We start from the raw sequence: 18,498 nt of genomic DNA, 5'->3' as shown, positions 1-18,498 counted from the left end.
AAAACCAGGAGAGCCTGAATGGGGCTCCCTGCCCAGGGAAAGTCTGCTTCTCCCTCTGCCCCTCCTACAGCCTGTGCTCTAATAAATAAAATCTTTTAAATCTTTAAAATCTTTTAAAAAACCCAGCAGGTTAACACATTACCGTATTTTTTCCTCTAATTTTGTGGATGTGACAGGATACAGCAAACCATGAACAACGAGTTCCTCTAGTTGCCGTGATTACAGGCAACTTTTACTTTTTATTTCCAAAATTTCCCCCTTGAATAATAAACCCTTACATAGATGCTTTACATATCAAGGTGCCTTATTCAGTGCCCCTCACACCACCTCTATGAGGTGTTATTATCCTAACACGAGACAGAACACGAGACAAAAGGATCAGGGAAATCTTTTATATTCACTATTATATGAAGGCACGTTATTTTTTTAAGATTTGAGAGACCGTGAGAGAAGTGCAGCATCAGGGGGGAGAGGGAGGAGACTCTCGCCGAACAGAGCGGGGCTCGATCCCAGGACCCTGAAATCATAACCTGGACAACTGAGCCACCCGGATGCCCCAAAGACACATGTACTCCATCTATACACAAACCCCACTAATCCTAGCAATTTAATGCTCAGCATACTTCATGTTTCTATACTATGACACGTAAATTCCTAGAAATCTGAAATTACAGGAAGTAGGTCTACAGTTTGAGTCCATTCTATTAGAATTTGGAAAGAACCTGGAAGACAGAAAAGGCAGGGAAAGAGGCCCAGCCCTCACACCTCTTATTTGAAGCAGGAAGGTGAGACATTTCATACAGAGCTCACACAAGGGGATAAAAAGCATTAATTTTATTAATTTTTTAGATATTGAGAGCAAGCAAGCACAAGGGTGGGGGGGGGGGGAGCCTGATGCTGGGCTCCACCCAGGGCCCTGGGATCATGATCTGAGCTTAAGGCAGACACTTAACCCACTGAACCACCCACGTACCCCAAAAGAATTTTAAATGGAGGACCTGGGGGCTTCATGTCACATCAAAGACTTCAAATTCACCAGGGTGGAGGATAGGGTAGGAAGACAGGTCTGTTTTAAGAGACTTCTGGATTTAATATTCCTAAAACCAAGATAGGCTCAGTCTAGACAGCCCTGGTTCTCAATCTTGGCTGCACCTTGGAATCTCCTGGGGATCTTCAAAAAGTACTGATGCCTGGGTCCTACCTCCACAATGACTTAATTGGGTCTGGGACATTGCCTGGACACGTTTCTTAACTCCTCTGGTTGAGAACCACTGATTAGGTCTAGTACATTCCATTCTGAATCTTGAAGGACAAAAGGGTAGTCATCTTACCAAGTGAGTATGTGCTAGGGTCTAGGCATACTCTAATCTTCGGCCTTACAAAGAACACCTAAGGCTGAGTATTTTCAGATACTAGATGTGTGAACACAAATTTTGGTCTAAAAAGCCTATTCCAACATCCAACATCTTTAGGCCAGACTATTGACCCAAACCTGCTGAATGCTCATTTTCCCCCCTCAGGCCCCAAATGTCACATAAAGGTTTAGGAAGAAAAGCACAATGTCCGATGCTTTCAAGCAGAATTTGCCAAGGTTTACGCCCACTGTTGGTTAATTACATCACCTTTTATTCATGAATTAGGGTTTGGCAGGTACATTATACAGCTATCCTGTCAAAACGTTCTGATAGCAAAAACAACGCAGGTACTTTTAGTAACTTATCTTCCACAAGAGCACATTTACATGGCAATTGTGTGTTAGGTTTTACAAATACAGTCCTTTAGGTGCTGGTTTACCCAAAGAAAACCTGTAACTGCAAGTGTGCACATATACACACACCTGGTCCTTCCTCACATCACTCCGTGAACTCCGTGTGTCCACCATCTGACCACTCACTCCACCTTATCTCAAATTAAGCACACTGCAGATACTTGGGGTAACCTCTCATCAAACAAACACCATCTACTATCCGCAATTTACTTTTGTAAGGACTCCAAACACAAATAAGTTTTTACAGCAGAAATCGGGAAGTCCGAAAGTTTCGTAGAGTCACAAAGCACAAGTACTGCATTGAGCAATTTCATTTTACAAAAGGTTAGGGGGCGTCAAGAAGAGTGACAGGTAGAACAAGAAGGCAAACACTGAGAGTAAATAATTTTTAATTAACAAATACACCAAAGAATCATGCAATGCTGCCAGCATTGGATGCAATCCTAGGCCACAAGTCTGCACACTCCTTTGCGACTGGTCCTGTGATAGCAGAACCTACATAAAAAAAAGAATGAGATGACAGATAAGATCGGATAGATCCAGAGATTAAATCATCCCATCTCAAAGACCTAGGCATCACTGTGGTTTCTTTCTTACCTTTCATTTCACCTTTGTTGTTTACTATGACCCCCGCATTATCTTCAAAATAGAGAAACACACCATCTTTTCTCCGGTATGACTTTCGTTGTCGAATTACCACTGCTGGATGCACTAAGAGGGAAAACAAGACAGCAGTCACTTACCTGTCAAGTAAGTGACACCACAAGAAAGCAGTTTACATCTCATCCAGTTCCCCAACATTTCCCACTTGAACAGAATGTAGACTCACCGTTTGCTTTTTATTTCCTAAAAGCAAGTGTGAAAGAGCAAATACCAATCGCCCTTTAAGGAAAGACCTTACTCCAAGTCAAACAGCCAGCACTTCCTCCAAGTGTAAATCTGTACTCTTTTTAGAACAATTAGCAACACACTAGTAGCAGGAAACTTGCCAAGCACCTTCTATACTTGTTCCCATTTCACCCAACAGGTGGATACTGTTAAGATCCTAGTACCACAGAGGCGCCTGGGTGGTTCAGTCCTTAAGCGTCTGCCTTCGGCTCAGGTCATGATCCCAGGGTCCCGGGATGGAGCCCCGCATCAGGCTCCCTGCTCAGCTGGAAGCCTGTTTCTCCCTCTCCCACTCCCCCTGCTTGTGTTCCATCTCTCGCTGTCTCTATGTCAAATAAATAAATAAAATCTTAAAAAAAAAAAAAAGATCCTAGTACCACAAAATGGGAACCCCTTTGGGCCTGCGTAAGTAGAGGCCAAGCTATTAACTCATTAGGCAATATTCCATCCCAGTATATATCAAAACCTCCAAGAAAGTACATACCTTGATCTAAAAATTACTGCTTTTGAAAGTTTGTTGGGATTAAATATGTACCATGTTAGATTTTAAGAAGAGAAGCTCATTTACACACAAAATTTTTTTTTTTAAGATTTTATTTATTTATTTGACAGAGAGATAGACAGAAGAGCACAAGCAGAGGGAGAGGGAGAAGCAGGCTCTGCACTGAGCAGGGAACCCGATGCGGGATTCGATCCCAGGAACCTGAGATCATGACCTGAGCCGAAGGCAGACGCTTAACCATCTGAGCCACCCAGGCGCCCATTTACACACAAATTTAACCAAAGAAAACCTACAACTAAAGATGCACATATATGTATACACACTCCTTGAGCCCCAGGAGTACATCCCAGGATCTTGACCACACTCTACACCCTATCTCAAATGCCCAACTGCAAGCACATGTGTTATTAGAGCAAAAACTTGGAATTAACCTATCTCATGGCAAATACACAAAAACAGAATTATTTAAAAATGATTATGTCCATCTGTAACTTTTCACATGTAGGACAACAATCATTTATGAAGCAAAAAGAACGAGTTATGGGAAGGCCATGGTCCCATTTAAAAAGTAAAGTTTACAAGCTAATTTTTTGCACATTAAGGCAAAAAGAAAAGACAGGGCACCTGGGTGACTCAGTTGCTTAAATATCTGCCTTTGACTCAGGTCATGATCTCCGGGTCCCGGGATCAAGCCCTGCATCGGGCTCCCTGCTCAGCGGGGAGTCTGCATCTCCCTCTGCCCCTTCCCTCCCACTTGTGTGCTCGCCCTCTCTCAAATAAATAAGATAAAATCTTAAAAAAAAAAAAAAAAAAAAGGCAACAAAATATTAACCACCATCATCTCTTGGAAATCTGAAAGTAGGGTAATTGAAATTTAATTTCTGAGGCGCCTGGGTGGCTCAGTTGTTAAGCGTCTGCCTTCGGCTCAGGTCATGGTCCCAGGGTCCTGGGATCGAGCCCCGCATCGGGCTCCCTGCTCGGCAGGAAGCCTGCTTCTCCCTCTCCCACTCCCCCTGCTTGTGTTCCCTCTCTCACTGTGTCTCTCTGTCAAATAAAATCTTAAAACAAAAACAAAGACCCGGAGATCAAGAGTCACATGCTCTACTGACTGAGCCAGCCAGGCGCCCCTACTCATAACCATTTAAATTCTCACAAATGACCACTCTAGTAGATGAGTGAGACCACACACCAATCCAGGACTCTGGACTTCCAGAACTGCCCCTTTCCACATTTCTGTCTGTTATATGTAAGTCTAAGGTGAGGGGATGTATTCATTCAGCAGAAACAAGGACAAGTAAGATTAATAGAGTTAATAGAGTTGGCAATTCACTATTTTTCAAACCATCAAATGTCCTCTCGTCTGTACCACGACAATCTGATAGAGACCAACAACACACCCGGCTGCCATCTCACCAACGGTGCTAGTGGATTGCTCTGTCCTTCTCTGACGGCTTCCCAGGCCATAGATCAGACCCAGCAAGTGTTCTAAGAGGAAAGCCTGTCCAGTTGCAGGCAGATCCCAATCTACATGTTGATTAATCAATGCTTAACCACAATGCTTGGTACTCCCAAGCTCTCAAGTGGGTATTAAAGGTAAACAAAGACTTTGGACCCCCCCCCCAAAAAACACCAGGGGGTGGGAGGGGTGCTTGTACAGGCCTACACAGAGTAACTTGTACTGACCAAGACCGTATTTGTACTGTACATCAAGAGATGGCTAGGACTTTTCAGGAAGAGCAAGATATCCCAGGGCAGAGACAGACTAAGCAGGAACACGACGAAAATTTAGGAGCTGAAGTTAAGTGCATGGAGTATCAGGAGCTCCAAAGCCAGACAAGGCATTACAAGTCAGAAGTGCTCTGAAACCCTCCCCCCTCAACTCACACACCTAGGGGGATTAAGCAATGAGCAGCTCCTTATTTTAGTTTCTACCAGAAGAGATTTAGAAGCAACCATGCGTAACTTTTGACAAGTCACAATTTTGAGTTAATCTCTATAAAAAAAACAAAAAACCATTCTTAAATCAGGAGGCATGTCATTCTATACTTACGAAGTGTTAGGTCACAGGCCAAATGCTCTATGTGCTTAACTTATTACCTGAATCTCACAATCATTTGAGAAAGTATGCAAGTTATCATTCTTCCCCTTCAAATCAGTGGTTCCAGAAAAAGAAACTTGCCTGACACCTGGTCAAACTCTAAATGCCTCCCCCCGCCCAAAAAAATACATTTACTGGGGCGCCTGACTGGCTCAGTCAGTAGAGTGTGCGAATCTTGATCTTGGGATTATGAGTTCAAGCCCCACGTTGGGTGCAGAGATTACTTAAACATTTACTAAACACCGCCATATCCTTTTGTAGCCAAGGAATCAGCAATGAACGATGCTCCACCAACTGAGCCAGCCAGGTGCCCAAGATTTACATCTTTAAAAGATGAGCTCTGACTTCAGTGTGGCAAATACATTTAAGGAGTAAAGGGGGCAAGAACAAATAGAACAATGGGGTGCTTGGGGGCCCAGTCAGTAGAGCATGCGACTCTTGATCTCAGGGTAATAAGTTCAAGTCCCTCACTAGGCACAGGGATCACTTAAAAAAAAAAAAGGAGGGGCGCCTGGCTCAGTCGTTAAGCGTCTGCCTTCGGCTCAGGTCATGATCCCAGGGTCCTGGGATCGAGTCCCACATCGGGCTCCCTGCTCGGCGGGAAGCCTGCTTCTCCCTCTCCCACTCCCCCTGCTTGTGCTCCCTCTCTCGCTGTCTCTCTCTCTGTCAAATAAATAAATAAAATCTTAAAAAAAAAAAGAAACAAATACAGCAAGACGAGGTAGGAGAGAGAATAGTCTCTAGGACAGCAAAAGCAGAACTTCAATTGCAGATATTTCTCACACTGCCTCCCCAAGGAAATCAAGCTTTAAGCCTTCAGAATGGTAAAAGTTTTATGCCATTTTCCAATAAAGGGAAAAACCCAGCAAGGAGGAGGATTCAGTGTCTCTACTCACCCTTCTTTCTGAGCTCTGGTTTGCCTTTCTTCACTGTGGCCATCACCATGTCACCCACACCAGCAGCAGGAAGTCTGTTCAATCGTCCCTTGATCCCCTTCACAGAGATGATATACAGATTTTTGGCTCCTATGGAGAATGTAAACAAAAGTGGTTTTTTTTTTTTGGCCGGTGTAACATTTTCCCGGCACTTCCCAAAGCCTCTCCCTCAGCTCATACTCCCAAGCGGTGAGTTCCCCCCAACCAAGGCGGAACACCTTGTCACACCACCGATTGAAGCAAAACAACACAACATGCTGCTGCTTCACCCAAAAGCAGTGTTTTTACTCTGCCCTTTCTTGACGGCTCAGTGGGTCAGCAGTCAAGGCCCACCGAGTGCTTTTAAAAGGGGGAGTTGGGCAGAGCGCAGCTGAAGATCTCACCTGTGTTGTCAGCACAGTTGATCACGGCACCCACCGGAAGACCCAGGGAAATCCGGAATTTCGCACCGGAGGACCCACCACGTCCTGTGGGTAGGAAGGAAAACAGGACAGGGGTCACTGACTAGTCCTGGTTCCGAGTTTCCCTCACACTCTCAAGGCATAAATTCACTCGCACATGCTTTGGGCAACGGTATACTCAATTCCCTCTCTCTGGGACCCCGGCCACCCCTCCTCACGAACCACCCGGTTCCCAAAGCCAACAGCCAATTCCTCACTATTAGTGCGCTCACGGTACGATTAAGGGGCCTGAGCCACCCAATCCTCGCTCCAACTTCTGCACCACGTAGTCCCCCCTGCAAGGCACAAGGCGTCCACTCTGGGGCCGAAGCCAGTCGCACTTCAATACCATTACTGGAGCGCCAGGTGCAGAGGGACCCCGCGGGGTTTGGTCTAAACTCCTGGCCGGATCCTGCCAACTCAACTCTCCAGGCACCCCCCGCCGCCGCTTTCGGGGGCCCTTCCAGGGCTCTCACGGCGCCCTCCTCTCCCTCTCCGCCCCGGAGAAGAGCGAAGCGCCCCAGCTGCCCACGGCCGCCGCTCCGGGCGAGGCCAGCAGTCACCCCGCGACAGATGGCGAAGGATACGCAATTGTCAAAACCTCACCTCGCTTCGACATCTTGAACGCCGGAAAAGGACAGAAAGGAAGTAGGTACAAAGGACCCTGGGATATGAACTTTGATGCCCCGCCCAGTCTCGTCACGTGGCCCGGAGCTTGCTCAATCGGCCTCTTCCCCTCTCCCCCCGCCCTCCGCCAGGGCGCTGTCTTATTACGTAGTAAGTACTGGACGTGGGTTTGAGCTTACGTTGCGGAGTGGGAGGTGTGGGTGTTGAAGGCTGCGGCGGGGAGCGACGCCCCGAGTCTCCTCTTTACGAGCCCTAAAGTAGTTGGGGATACGGAAACATTGGTTGACTCTACCTCCAAAATACATTTACAGTACTGCACTGCGTTTAAAAAAAAAATGAGATTGCAGTTCAAACCCATGTTGTTCTAGGGTCAACCATGTTTAAAACCATGACAGTAGATGAGCTCATAAAGAAGTAGGGGTAGGGGTGCCTGGCTGGCTCAGTATGTGGAGGGTGGGACTCTTAATCTCAGGGTTGTGGGTTTGCGCCCAACGTTGGGTGTAGAGATTAATTAAAATTAAAAATCTAAAAAAAAAAAGGGCAAATAAAGACCATGAGCTAAGCTCTGGGGCACTTGAACATTAAGAAGTCTATAAATCTGTACATTTATAAATCTCTCTTATCACCCTTAATGTGCCTTCACTTGATCTTGCCAGCTTCTCTAGCTACCAATTTTTTGCTCTCCTTCACTTCTCAACCAAATTTCATGTGTTCCTCAATATATGACTTCTTTACCAAATTAGTCTCTCTTGTTAAATGGAACCGCCATCCATCCAGGTGTCCCATCTGAGACTCTTGTCCAAGTTCTTTTCAGTTTGTCTTCTCAATGTCTGTTACAGGGGTGCCTGGCCGGCTCAGTGGGTAGAGATTTGACTCTCCATCTCAGGGTTGTGAGTTTGAGTCCCACGTTGGGCATGGAGATTGCTTAAAAAATAAAAAATCTCAAAGTCTGTCACATCTATCTACTTCTCTCCATCTCCTCTAGTTAGTACTGCTCTGATCCATGTCTTACCTAAACTACTTCTGAAGCCTCCTAGCATACTTCCTGACCTCTGTTTCTCCCTCCACCCACTCACTTTTCATACAATGACCAGGAATAATTTTTCAGAAATACAAATATTACAATGTTGCCCTCCTGAAAATCCTCCAGTGGTTTCTAGTGCTCTTAGAATCAAAGTTAAGGGGCACCTGGGTGGCTCAGTCATTAAGCATCTGCCTTCGGCTCAGGTCATGATCCCAGGGTCCTGGGATCGAGCCAGATCGAGCCCTGCATCGGGCTCCCTGTTCCGCGGGAAGCCTGCTTCTCCCTCCCTCACTTCCCCTGCCTGTGTTCCTTCTGTCGCTGTGTCTTTCTCTGTCAAATAAATAAATAAAATCTTAAAAAAAAAAAAGAATCAAAGTTAAAATCCATTATCATGGCCTACTAGGCCCTGATCTGGCATTACTCTACCTTGTCAACCTTACCTTGCACCACGCTTGCTCTTGTTCTGACGAGTTGACTTTTTAGTCCCGGATACTGCCCATGCTCCTGAATACCCATAGGCCTCACACATGCTTGGAGTACTCTACCCTGCCTACCCTCTTCATGTACACCATGTCTACTGATCTTTTAGATTTCAGCTTAACTGTCTCTTAGGGAAATCTGCCCTGACCCTCTTTCTAGGTCATAAGTCTTAACATGCTGCATTTTTCTTTCATATCTTTCATACTACTTATTACAATTCATAACTATATATTTGAAGATTGTTTGTTGGATCACCCCCACCAAAGTCTATAGCTAGTCTCTAAGCTCCATAAAGGCTGGGTCCATGTCCTTTTTGTTCAACAGTATATCCCTAGCTCTTAGCATGGGGCCTCACTCAATAAATACATGGTGAATGGCTGCTGAACAAATGAAGTCAATCTCCATCATCTCCATCTGTCAGCATCCTTGCATGAAGAAGCTTTCATTCACTTATGGCAAAATTAGAAATATTTGGAAAATATAGTGTTTCTTATAAAGCTACATTTGCTCAATTTATTTTTTTAAAAGATTTTATTTATTTATTTGACAGAGAGAGACAAAGCGAGAGAAGGAACACAAGCAGGGGGAGTGGGAGAGGGAGAAGCAGGCTTCCTGTGGAGCCAGGAGCCCCATACAGGTCTCGATCCCAGGACCCTGGGACCATGACCTGAGCCAAAGGCAGATACCTAACAACTGAGGCACCCAGGTGTCTCAATTTTTTGCTCAATTTAAAATACTGCCTTAACATAACAATAAAAAAATTAAAAAAAAAATACTGCCTATTATTCTGGAATTATCTTCTTTCATCTTTTTTGGTGTTAAAAATGTTCCTTACAACTCTCTATCAGCTTCCCATTCTCCCAATGCCATTGTTTTTTTGGTCATTTTCATGGGAAATGATTGGTCTCTACTTCCTTATTTCCTGCATGTACACATTCCTTGAACCCTGTAGCTTATGTCCTCACTACATGACTGAAGTTATACTAGAAATGATGTATGTTGAAAAATTATACTAGAAAAGTCACCGTGACCTACTCATTTTCAAATTCCAAGGACACTCTTCAGTGTCTTACTTGACCTCCACAGCATTTCACACTGGGATCATTCCCACCTTCTTAACACTCTTCACCCATGTTTTCCATGATGCTGCTAATAATAGAATTTACTATTTATGGAATGTTACTGAGTCCTAGTCATCGAGGTAAGCATTTTACTGGAATGTGAGGATCCTCCCAACAACCCTGGGATGTAGGTATTATTATTATTCTCATTTTACCAATGAGAAAACAGAGAAATGAAAAGGTGAAGTCATGTGTCCAAGATCACACAGCTTGTGAAAGGCAGAGCTGGAATGCCACCCCAAATCCGGCTAATTCCAAAGCACAGGCTCTAAGCCACTAAGCTCTTTCCTCCTTTATTTCCCTAGGTGATCACATCCACCCAGATAGCTTCAATTGTTGTCTATATGCTAATCTCCCCCCCATCTATATCTCCAGTGCAGACATTTCTGCTTAGCTCTCGCCAATATATGGAAATGGTGATTGGGATACCTCCACCCCACAGGCACTTCAAAACTGGCACGTCCAAAACAGAAATCATCATTTTCCTCGGAGATCTGCTCTTCTGCCTGTATTTTTCTCTTCTTTTTTACTTTTTAAAGTAAACTCTAGGGGCGCCTGGGTGGCTCAGCCGTTAAGCGTCTGCCTTCGGCTCGGGTCATGATCCCAGGGTCCTGGAATCGAGCCCCACATTGGGCTCCATGCTCAGTGGGAAGCCTGCTTCTCCCACTCCCCCTACTTGTGTTCCCTCTCTCACTCTCTCTCTGTCAAATAAATAAATAAAATCTTTAAAAAAAAAAAAAACAACTCTATGTCCAACATGGGGCTCAAACTCACAACCCCAAGGACAATGATTGCATTCTCTACCGACTGAGCCACCAGGTTCCCCTTTATTAGTCTTCTTAGTTGGTGCTACCACCAGTGTCTCACCATAACATTCCATCACTAAAACCCCGTGCTGGCCTTCTAGTGCTTATAGAATAAAGTCCAAGCTCCTTAGCATAACACTGGAGTCTCCTCCTGAAATGGCTTACCTTCTCTCTGGCCTCATCTCCAATCACCTTTCCTCTTACACTTCATTCTCCAGCAACACCAAACTGCTTAGAATTTCAGGACTCATATTTATCCTCATCTTCTTCAGAATTGTGCTCAAATGTCATCTCTTCCCTGTGCCATTTCGCAACCCCAGGATGCTCTCCCCTGAGCCACCTCTTTACTTTTCTCAAATTTTCATCTGAAGACCACTTAACATTCTTAAATTATCGAGGACCTCAAAGAGTTTTTGTTTATGTAGGTTATATCTATTGACATTGACTAGACTAGACATTAAAACTGCGAAATGTTTAAGTATTTGTTAATTCACTTAAGATAATAAGTCCACTGCCTATTAAAAAATACATAACATCTTAAAATGAAAAATACATATTTCTAAAGAAGAATAATTTAATGAGGAGTGTCTTTGCTTTACATTCTTTTGGAGATCCCTTTAATGTCTGGCTTAAAGGAAGACAGCTGGATTTTCATGTTCCCACACTTTATCTCTTGTGATAGCACACATCATGGTATAGCCTCTGGAAAGCTCTACTGTATACTCATGAAAGAACAAGAAACAGATAAATAATGTAGTCTTATAAAATTAGCTTTTCTCTTTCTAGAAAGGGTCTCAGGAATCCCCCAGACCATTGTTTCAGAACCACTGACCTGGATGGAGGACCCCAGAATGGTTGCAGACATTCTCGCCTTATACAGTAATTACTTTGTTTTCATGTTGACTCAGCCATTAGCACCTGAAATCCTTGGTGCTGTAGTTTCTTTCCCTATTTCCAGGACACTCTGCAGGGACGCCTGCTTGGTTAGTATTGTATCTCTTTCCTATCATCGTGAGGGTGGTAGGGCTTAAAAGTGAATACAGTAGGGGGCACCCGGATTTGAACCGGGGACCTCTTGATCTGCAGTCAAATGCTCTACCCCTGAGCTATACCCCCTCTGCTGGAGAGAGAGGGATTATACCTTAATTGTGGCGTTCGCTGACCAGACCTCTCTGGTGGTTAGTAATAGTTTAGTACCTGTGATTGACTGTTTCAGGTTTCCAGGGATGATAGAATCAAGAGAAGATTGCAGAGACAATCTCGACCCAAGTGGTGGGAGAGGAATGTGAGGTCTGCTGTGACCCAGGCTTGAAGGTCCTGTGGGGGGGTGTGAATGGGATTCCTTCTCTCCATCAACGACAGGCTTTTCTACCTCTGGTGTCTGGGAATTCTTCCGTGCATTGCCAGCCCCCCTGCCTGCAACCCGAGCTGCACTGCATCCCCAGCCCAGTGCTTTGTGCAAGAGAGGAAATGCTTCCCCTGTCCTTCTTCAGACCCTCTCTCCTCCTGTACCAGACAAGCTTCCATTGTCTCCATTCTCAGCATCTTCAGTCACTTCCTCTCCCCTGGCCTCTTCAGACATCAACAGGTTTCCCCTAGATCGGGAAGCCCTTCCTTTGCTTTGTGCAACTGCAATCACTTGCACATTTCTTCTTTCTTGAGACCCATTTTTAAGAAAGCCAGTGACTTCATTTCTTTCATTATCAACGACCTGTCTCTGCAGTTCTGCTACTCTGCATTTACCTTCCTGATTGTCAGTAGTTTTTTCCCCTGGAGTATGTATCTTGGTTCTCCAGCTGGATTGTAAGTTCCTTGAGGGCAGGGATGACTTTGCATTCCTCCTTGTTTTCCCCACAGCAGTTGGCACAGCGCCTGCCTGGTTCACTATACACCTTAGTTTGTACTTGCCAGCCAAACCACAATCCTGATAAAACTCAACTACCACATTACACCAAGCTAGCACCCAGTCCACTAATTTTTGCTGGAGAAGAGCTCACAAGTCCTATGTCACCTCATCAATCTCAAACAGGCTAGTGTTCCCTGGCTAGAATTCTTACACCACTGGCTGGCTAGGTTCACGTTCTCACTCTCCAAAATGTCTATTTCACACACTTTCTCCTGTCTCAAACCTTCCATATCTTATCTTTCCTCACTCTCTTAGCTGAAGAGCTGGCCTATTTCTTCCATTTTGGAGAAAAGCAGAATCAGAAGCAGTGGTGTGCTGGTAAATGGCTAACAGTGGGCTTCAAAGGACCTGGTTTATAGCATTTGCTAATTCCCACGGTGCAAATACTCCCACCTGCCAATTTCAAGCTACCACAAGGAAGTCAACTGGCTTTTAAAATTTCTGAAAATTCAATCATCAGTTCTCACAAGCAGTATGAGCCAAGTCTAGCACACTTCTGGGATTTACTACCTCCTTCGTCAACTCCCCACTATACACTGACAACTCCCAGAATTACATTTCCAGCCCAGACCTCTCCCTGGTCCCCAGAATTCACTGGATCTTCAACTGCATACTTAACATCCCCTCTTCAATATCTACGGAGCACCTCACTCTTAACATGTTGACCCATATTAGCATGTGAACCAGGCAGGTGCTGTGCCAACTGCTGTGGGGAAAACAAGGAGGAATGCAAAGCGATCCCTGCCCTCGAGGAACTTACAATCCAGTTGGAGACAGGTCGTTGATAATGAAAGAAATGAAGATGTGAACTGTTTTACTTTCTGTGTAAGAGTTTTAAAAAGAAACTTAATTTTTTCCCTTCTAAACTTACTCCTTTCCCGGCATTCTTTATCTCAGGAAACCACACCACCATCCACCCAGATGGTGAAGACAAAAAAGAAGAGTCACTCGTGATTCTTCTCTTTCGCTCCTCTTCCTCAAGCCATCCAAATTACAGGAAGCACGTAGCTTCTCTTCCATGGCCCATCTGGAGGCCTACACTCCTCTCCAGCTCTGCTGTTCCCATGGTAGTAGGCTAAATAAGGGCCTTCCAGATATGTCCATGTCCCAATCCCCTTGTGAATCTGTTAGCTTATAAGATAAAAGGCAGATGTGGTTGCAGTTAAGAATCTTGAGTTGGGGAGATTATCCTGGATTATGTGGATAAACTCAAATGAATCACAAGGGTCCTTATGAGAGAGAAGCAGGAGGATCAGAGTCAGAGACAGAGAGAAGATGTAAGGATGGATGCAGAGATCAGAGGGTGAGAAGATACTACGTTGGCTTTGAAAATGGAGGAAGGGGCCATGAGCCAAGAAATGCCGGTGGCCTCTGGAAGCTACAAAAGCCAGGGAAACTGATGCTCTCCTAAAGCCTCCGAAGGAATACAGGCATGTCAACATCTTGAGTTTAGCCTAGTGAATTTGATTTTGGAATTCTGACCTCCAGAAGTGTAAGATAATATTTTTGTGTTGTTTTAAGGAAATAAGTTGGTGGTGGTTTGTTATAGCAGCAATAGGAAAGAAGTCCACTATTGTAGTCTAAGACACCACCATCATCTCTTGCCTGCACTACTGCAATAGAATCCTAGCCTGTCTCTCTGTGTCCGTCTTTTTCTTCTCCTTTCTTGTGGCAAGAACACTTAACATGAGATCTACCCCCTTCACAGATTTTTAAAGATTTTATTATTTATTTATTTATTTATTTATTTATTTGAGAGAGAGAAAGAGAGTGTGTGCATGAGCAGGGGGAGGCGGAGGGGGAGAGGCAGAGAATCTCAAGCAAACTCTGTGCTGAGCATAGAGCCTGATGTGGGGCTCAATCTCACGACCCTGAGATCATGACCTGAGCAGAAACAAAACCAAGAGTTGGACGCTCGACCGACTGAGCCACCCAGACGTCCCTTCACAGATTTTTAAGTGTACAATACAATATTGTTAACTATAGGCACAATATTGCATAGCAGATCTCTAGAATTTAGTCATCTTGTATACCTGAAATTTTATGCCCATTGGTTAACAACTCCCCATATCTCTTTCCTCATCCCTGGCCACCACCATTCTACTCCCTGCTTCTGTGAGTTCAATTGTTTTAGATGGCTCATATAAGTGGAATTATTCAGTGTTTGTCCTTCCGTGATTGGCTTATTTCACTTAGCATAATGTCCCATGTTGTCAAATATTGCAAAATTTCCTGCTTTTTAAAGGCCGAGTAATATTCCATTGTGTGTATTCTCTATGTCCATTCTTGAGTCCCCATACCTCTTCCCCACAGCAGCGTGGGTGATGATCTCAAATACCTGCTCAAAACTGTCCAATGGCTGGCTTTTCATCCATATGCAATAAAATCCATACTCCTTGCCTTGGATTACAAGGCCCTTGACGGCCCTGGCTACCTGTCCAGCTCTTTTGAATTGCCCTCCCTTTGTCCACCTCTCCAGCCACTCTGGCTCTAGGGACATGGTGGTAGTCATTCCCACTACCTAGAATGCCTGCCCTCCCCGATAGCCAACTGTCCCTTTCATGTCTTTCAGATCCTAACTTTCTGGTTTCTGGTTTGTCTTCACTAGATTTTAGACTTGGTGTGAGTGAGAACAGAAAGTATGTTCTGCACCTAACGTGGAGTAGTTGCTCCATAAAAAGAGAGAGCGACCTCAAGAGAGTATAGGCAGGGAGTGTCTCCCAGTGGTGTCCTGTTAGCTGGTGTTTGTATTCTTTTTAGAGAGACCAGGGAAAAGGATTTCCTATCCAGTTTTGCAAAAGATTGTTTTCTGACTTTTTTGGGTAAAGAGATGGGTGGGGTTATGGATAGGGAATTGAGTCTATTTTGAAAAGGCAGATTGGTACCTGACTTCACATGTTTCCAAAATGCCATGTCTTCTATTGGTATTTTAGTTCTGTTCCTCCTTACTAGAAAATTCAGTATCACCTAGCAAGAAGAAACTAACTTCCAACAAATAATTTCCAGGATGAAAAATTTAGGATTGCGGTAAAGAGAATTTATCACACATTTGCCAGCAGAGGGGGTATAGCTCAGTGGTAGAGCATTTGACTGCAGATCAAGAGGTCCCCGGTTCAAATCCGGGTGCCCCCTTGGTTACCTTTACTGTTTTTCACAGTTGTTCAAGTATAACCCGGACATTTGTAGGTCTTGAATCCGAAACTCTTTGGAATCCTGGTCTCTTCCACTTGGCTGATTTCCCCCAGCAAGTACTTGTTCCTTGTACCTGAGAAGCAAAGAGCAACACCCTAGAGGTTGAACAGTAGATTATTACTCTGTCCAGTCTTACGGCATACCCCAACTCAGTGGCAAGAAGCCCACTTGTGGGTAAAAAGGAAGCACCAAACTATTTTCATCTCTGAGACAGTTTGAGATCTATTGGTTTAATGTTAATTATAGTTTTCTTTTTAGGTTAACAATGGAGTGCCTGGCAGGGAGGGGGGGAGAGGGAACATTATTTAGCCCAGTTCATACTCTGAGAAGACTAGAACAGAATCCAAGTTCAGAAGGTTTATCTATGTGGTTGAGAAGTTTAAGACCCAGCACAGATAGAAGATAGGTCAAAAGTAGATGGCTTTCTCCTTCTTTATGTTAGCTCAAAGGGAGGGCTTTGGCCTGATAAAAGTGCAGGTGGTAAATCTGAGGCCCACTGTCCAGAAAAGGGGTGAAAAGCTGGCTATTCCCTGGGATTGGGCTTTGCGCCCCGACAGTGGTTCTGCTCAGTCTCCATGCCCAGGCTTTTGACGCCTCTCCCAGTTATGAGAGCCATGGGGAAAAATGCACTCAAGTATTCCCCAAGGGCTCCGAAGGATGACACAACCAGATTCCGGGTTTAAAATATCACAGCTGCCCCCTGACCCGGGCAGCATGTCTCTCCCTTTCTCCTTTATTTTTCCTTTTTTTGGGCAAAATCTAGTCGAGGGGGATGCCCTTGCTGCTTTCACACATTGTTTCCCTGTGGCCCAACAATGTTAACTGTCAGTCAGGAAGCCAACAGATATCTGTCCCACCTTTAGGTTGTGAAGCACAATCACCTCCTATTACTAATTCAGTGGCTCTCGAAGTGTGGCCCCCTGACCAGCAGCAGCAGCGCCCAGGAACTGGTTACAAATGCAAATTCTTGAAGTTGCACTCCAGGCCTACAGAGTCAGAAACTGGGGGTGTCTCAACAAGCTCCTCTGGTCATTCTGCTGCACGCTCAAATTTGAGAGTCATTGCCTTAGTATATATCAGTTTGCGTCCGGATGTAACTTTATTTTTGTAAATTAAAATGAGCCTATGGGTGTGAATTCGCCATTTTAACATTCTTGAAGTGCTTTCACTCTGCCTGTGTCATGAGCAAGAGGGAAGGGTGAACACGGCAGGTCCATGACACCTTACTTAAGAAAGAAAGTTGAAGTTGGGGAAAGGTTGTGTTTGTGGGTTTCCCTCTCTTGACCATCCACCTCCCCCATCGGAAACGGAAACCCAAGTTGGGGGAGTAATCTTGTCCTCTGACCCGGGCGCCTCGAACTGCCTGACACCCTTGAGGTTGAGGGCGGTGGCCGCAGAAATCCCAATTCTGGCGCGGATAATAGGGAGCTGCAGCTTTTGAACATGGTTTGTGGGCGCACCCACTCCTCCTCCTTCTGCTGGGTACAAAGCAAAATCGAAAGCTTTCTGCTAAGGTTGGAAAATGAGGATGGCATTTGTAAAAATTCGACTTTCGGTTTTCTTTTGACCTAGGATCCAACGGTCAATAGTAAATCCAATTTATTAAATGCTCGTGCCAGAGTGAAGGAAAAACCACGAAGGGGGCACCCGGATTTGAACCAGGGACCTCTTGATCTGCAGTCAAATGCTCTACCACTGAGCTATACCCCCACGCCGCTGTCGCGCCTGAACATGGCTCTTTGGATGCTAAAACACTGCTACACTGAGGGTAGGGAGTAAGAGAAAGGGGAAAGGAATGAAGAAAGGGGGCCAAGCGGAGAGCAGAAGGTGTCCGGACCCGGAGAAACCCGGGAAAGCCGCAAGGCAGAGCGCGAGGAAGGAAGAACTAGCCGGGGCTGCGAGGCGCAGCGTCCAGGCTGTAGGGACGGGTTCCGCCCTACAAATGTGGGAAAGGATGTGGGGGAAGGGAGGCTAACTGAGGGGCGGGGCAGGGGCTTCCCGTTCCGTCCGCAGGTTCACGCCAGGTATCGACCGGCACAAAGGAAAGTCCCCGAATCTGGTGAATCCAATCCGGCGTTCGGGAGGGTTCCAGCCCCACCCTCGATGGGTGCGAGGGGTTGGCCCGCCTCCCGCAGCCCGGGCGCCCCAGATGTGCAGCCAGACGGGCTCCGCGCCGCCTCCAGCGCCAAGGGGTCCCTGGCCTCCGGGCGCGCTGAGGGCACCTTCCGCCGGAGAGCGCCGGGGCACGGGGGACCCTCGGGACGCACCTAGGCGCGCGCCCCCGGCCCCGCCGCCCTCCCCGGAATCCGCCCCCGCGCAGCCCCACGTCGCCCGGGAAGCGCGCCGCCCGCGCGCGCCCCTGCCCGCGCCCGCGGCGCGTCCCCGCCCCGGTGCAGCCCCTCCTCCCCGCTGTGTTTATTAGGGGAAGGAGGGCGGAGGCGGAGGCCAGTTCCCTAGCTCCAGCCGCCGTCGCCGCTGCCTGTGTAGTTGCAGCCGCGGCCGCCTCCCGCCAGCTCGCTCCGGGGAAAGAGAACGCGCGCGAGCTCGGGCGTCCCCGCCCCGGCCCTTCCCGGAGCCATGAATCCCAACTGCGCCCGGTGCGGCAAGATCGTGTACCCCACGGAGAAGGTGAACTGTCTGGATAAGGTGAGCCCCGGGATCCGGAGGCGCGTCGTTGCAATCCCCGAGCTATGTTCCGGATTAGGGGAGGA

The 18,498-nt window shown here is 46.2% G+C and overlaps 2 protein-coding genes and 4 non-coding genes across 6 annotated transcripts in view; 2 read left to right on the top strand and 4 right to left on the bottom strand.

The window, feature by feature from the left end:
• Window positions 1-1,603: 1,603 nt before the first annotated feature.
• Window positions 1,604-7,359, bottom strand: RPL23 (ribosomal protein L23). The gene is made up of 5 exons (XM_032429112.1): window positions 7,238-7,359; window positions 6,575-6,658; window positions 6,153-6,281; window positions 2,366-2,479; window positions 1,604-2,263 (listed from the first exon to the last, which is right to left on the bottom strand). The coding sequence occupies exons 1-5, from the start codon at window positions 7,248-7,250 to the stop codon at window positions 2,181-2,183; spliced, it is 423 nt and encodes a 140-aa protein (XP_032285003.1). The 5' UTR covers window positions 7,251-7,359; the 3' UTR covers window positions 1,604-2,180.
• Window positions 6,409-6,543, bottom strand: LOC116647784. Its single transcript, XR_004302387.1, has one exon. It is a non-coding gene; the product is annotated as a small nucleolar RNA SNORA21 (small nucleolar RNA).
• A 4,374-nt stretch (window positions 7,360-11,733) lies between the features above and the next one.
• On the bottom strand, window positions 11,734-11,805 carry TRNAC-GCA. Its single transcript has one exon. It is a non-coding gene; the product is annotated as a tRNA-Cys (tRNA).
• A 3,850-nt stretch (window positions 11,806-15,655) lies between these two features.
• TRNAC-GCA lies at window positions 15,656-15,727 on the top strand. The gene has a single exon. It is a non-coding gene; the product is annotated as a tRNA-Cys (tRNA).
• Window positions 15,728-17,425: 1,698 nt separating this feature from the next.
• On the bottom strand, window positions 17,426-17,497 carry TRNAC-GCA. Its single transcript has one exon. It is a non-coding gene; the product is annotated as a tRNA-Cys (tRNA).
• Window positions 17,498-18,266: 769 nt separating this feature from the next.
• The window catches only part of LASP1 (LIM and SH3 protein 1), a 39,471-nt gene continuing 39,239 nt past the window's right edge, over window positions 18,267-18,498 (top strand). The window contains exon 1 of the mRNA XM_032428793.1: window positions 18,267-18,433. Coding sequence (XP_032284684.1) covers window positions 18,365-18,433 — 69 coding nt within the window. The 5' untranslated portion in view covers window positions 18,267-18,364. The remainder of the gene's footprint in view (window positions 18,434-18,498) is intronic.

Source organism: Phoca vitulina, unplaced genomic scaffold, assembly GCF_004348235.1.
Source record: "Phoca vitulina isolate PV1807 unplaced genomic scaffold, GSC_HSeal_1.0 scaffold40, whole genome shotgun sequence".
In the NCBI taxonomy this organism is placed as follows: Eukaryota; Metazoa; Chordata; class Mammalia; order Carnivora; family Phocidae; genus Phoca; species Phoca vitulina.
Note: the sequence above shows the minus strand (reverse complement) of the source record. Positions and strands in the feature narration are given on the sequence as shown.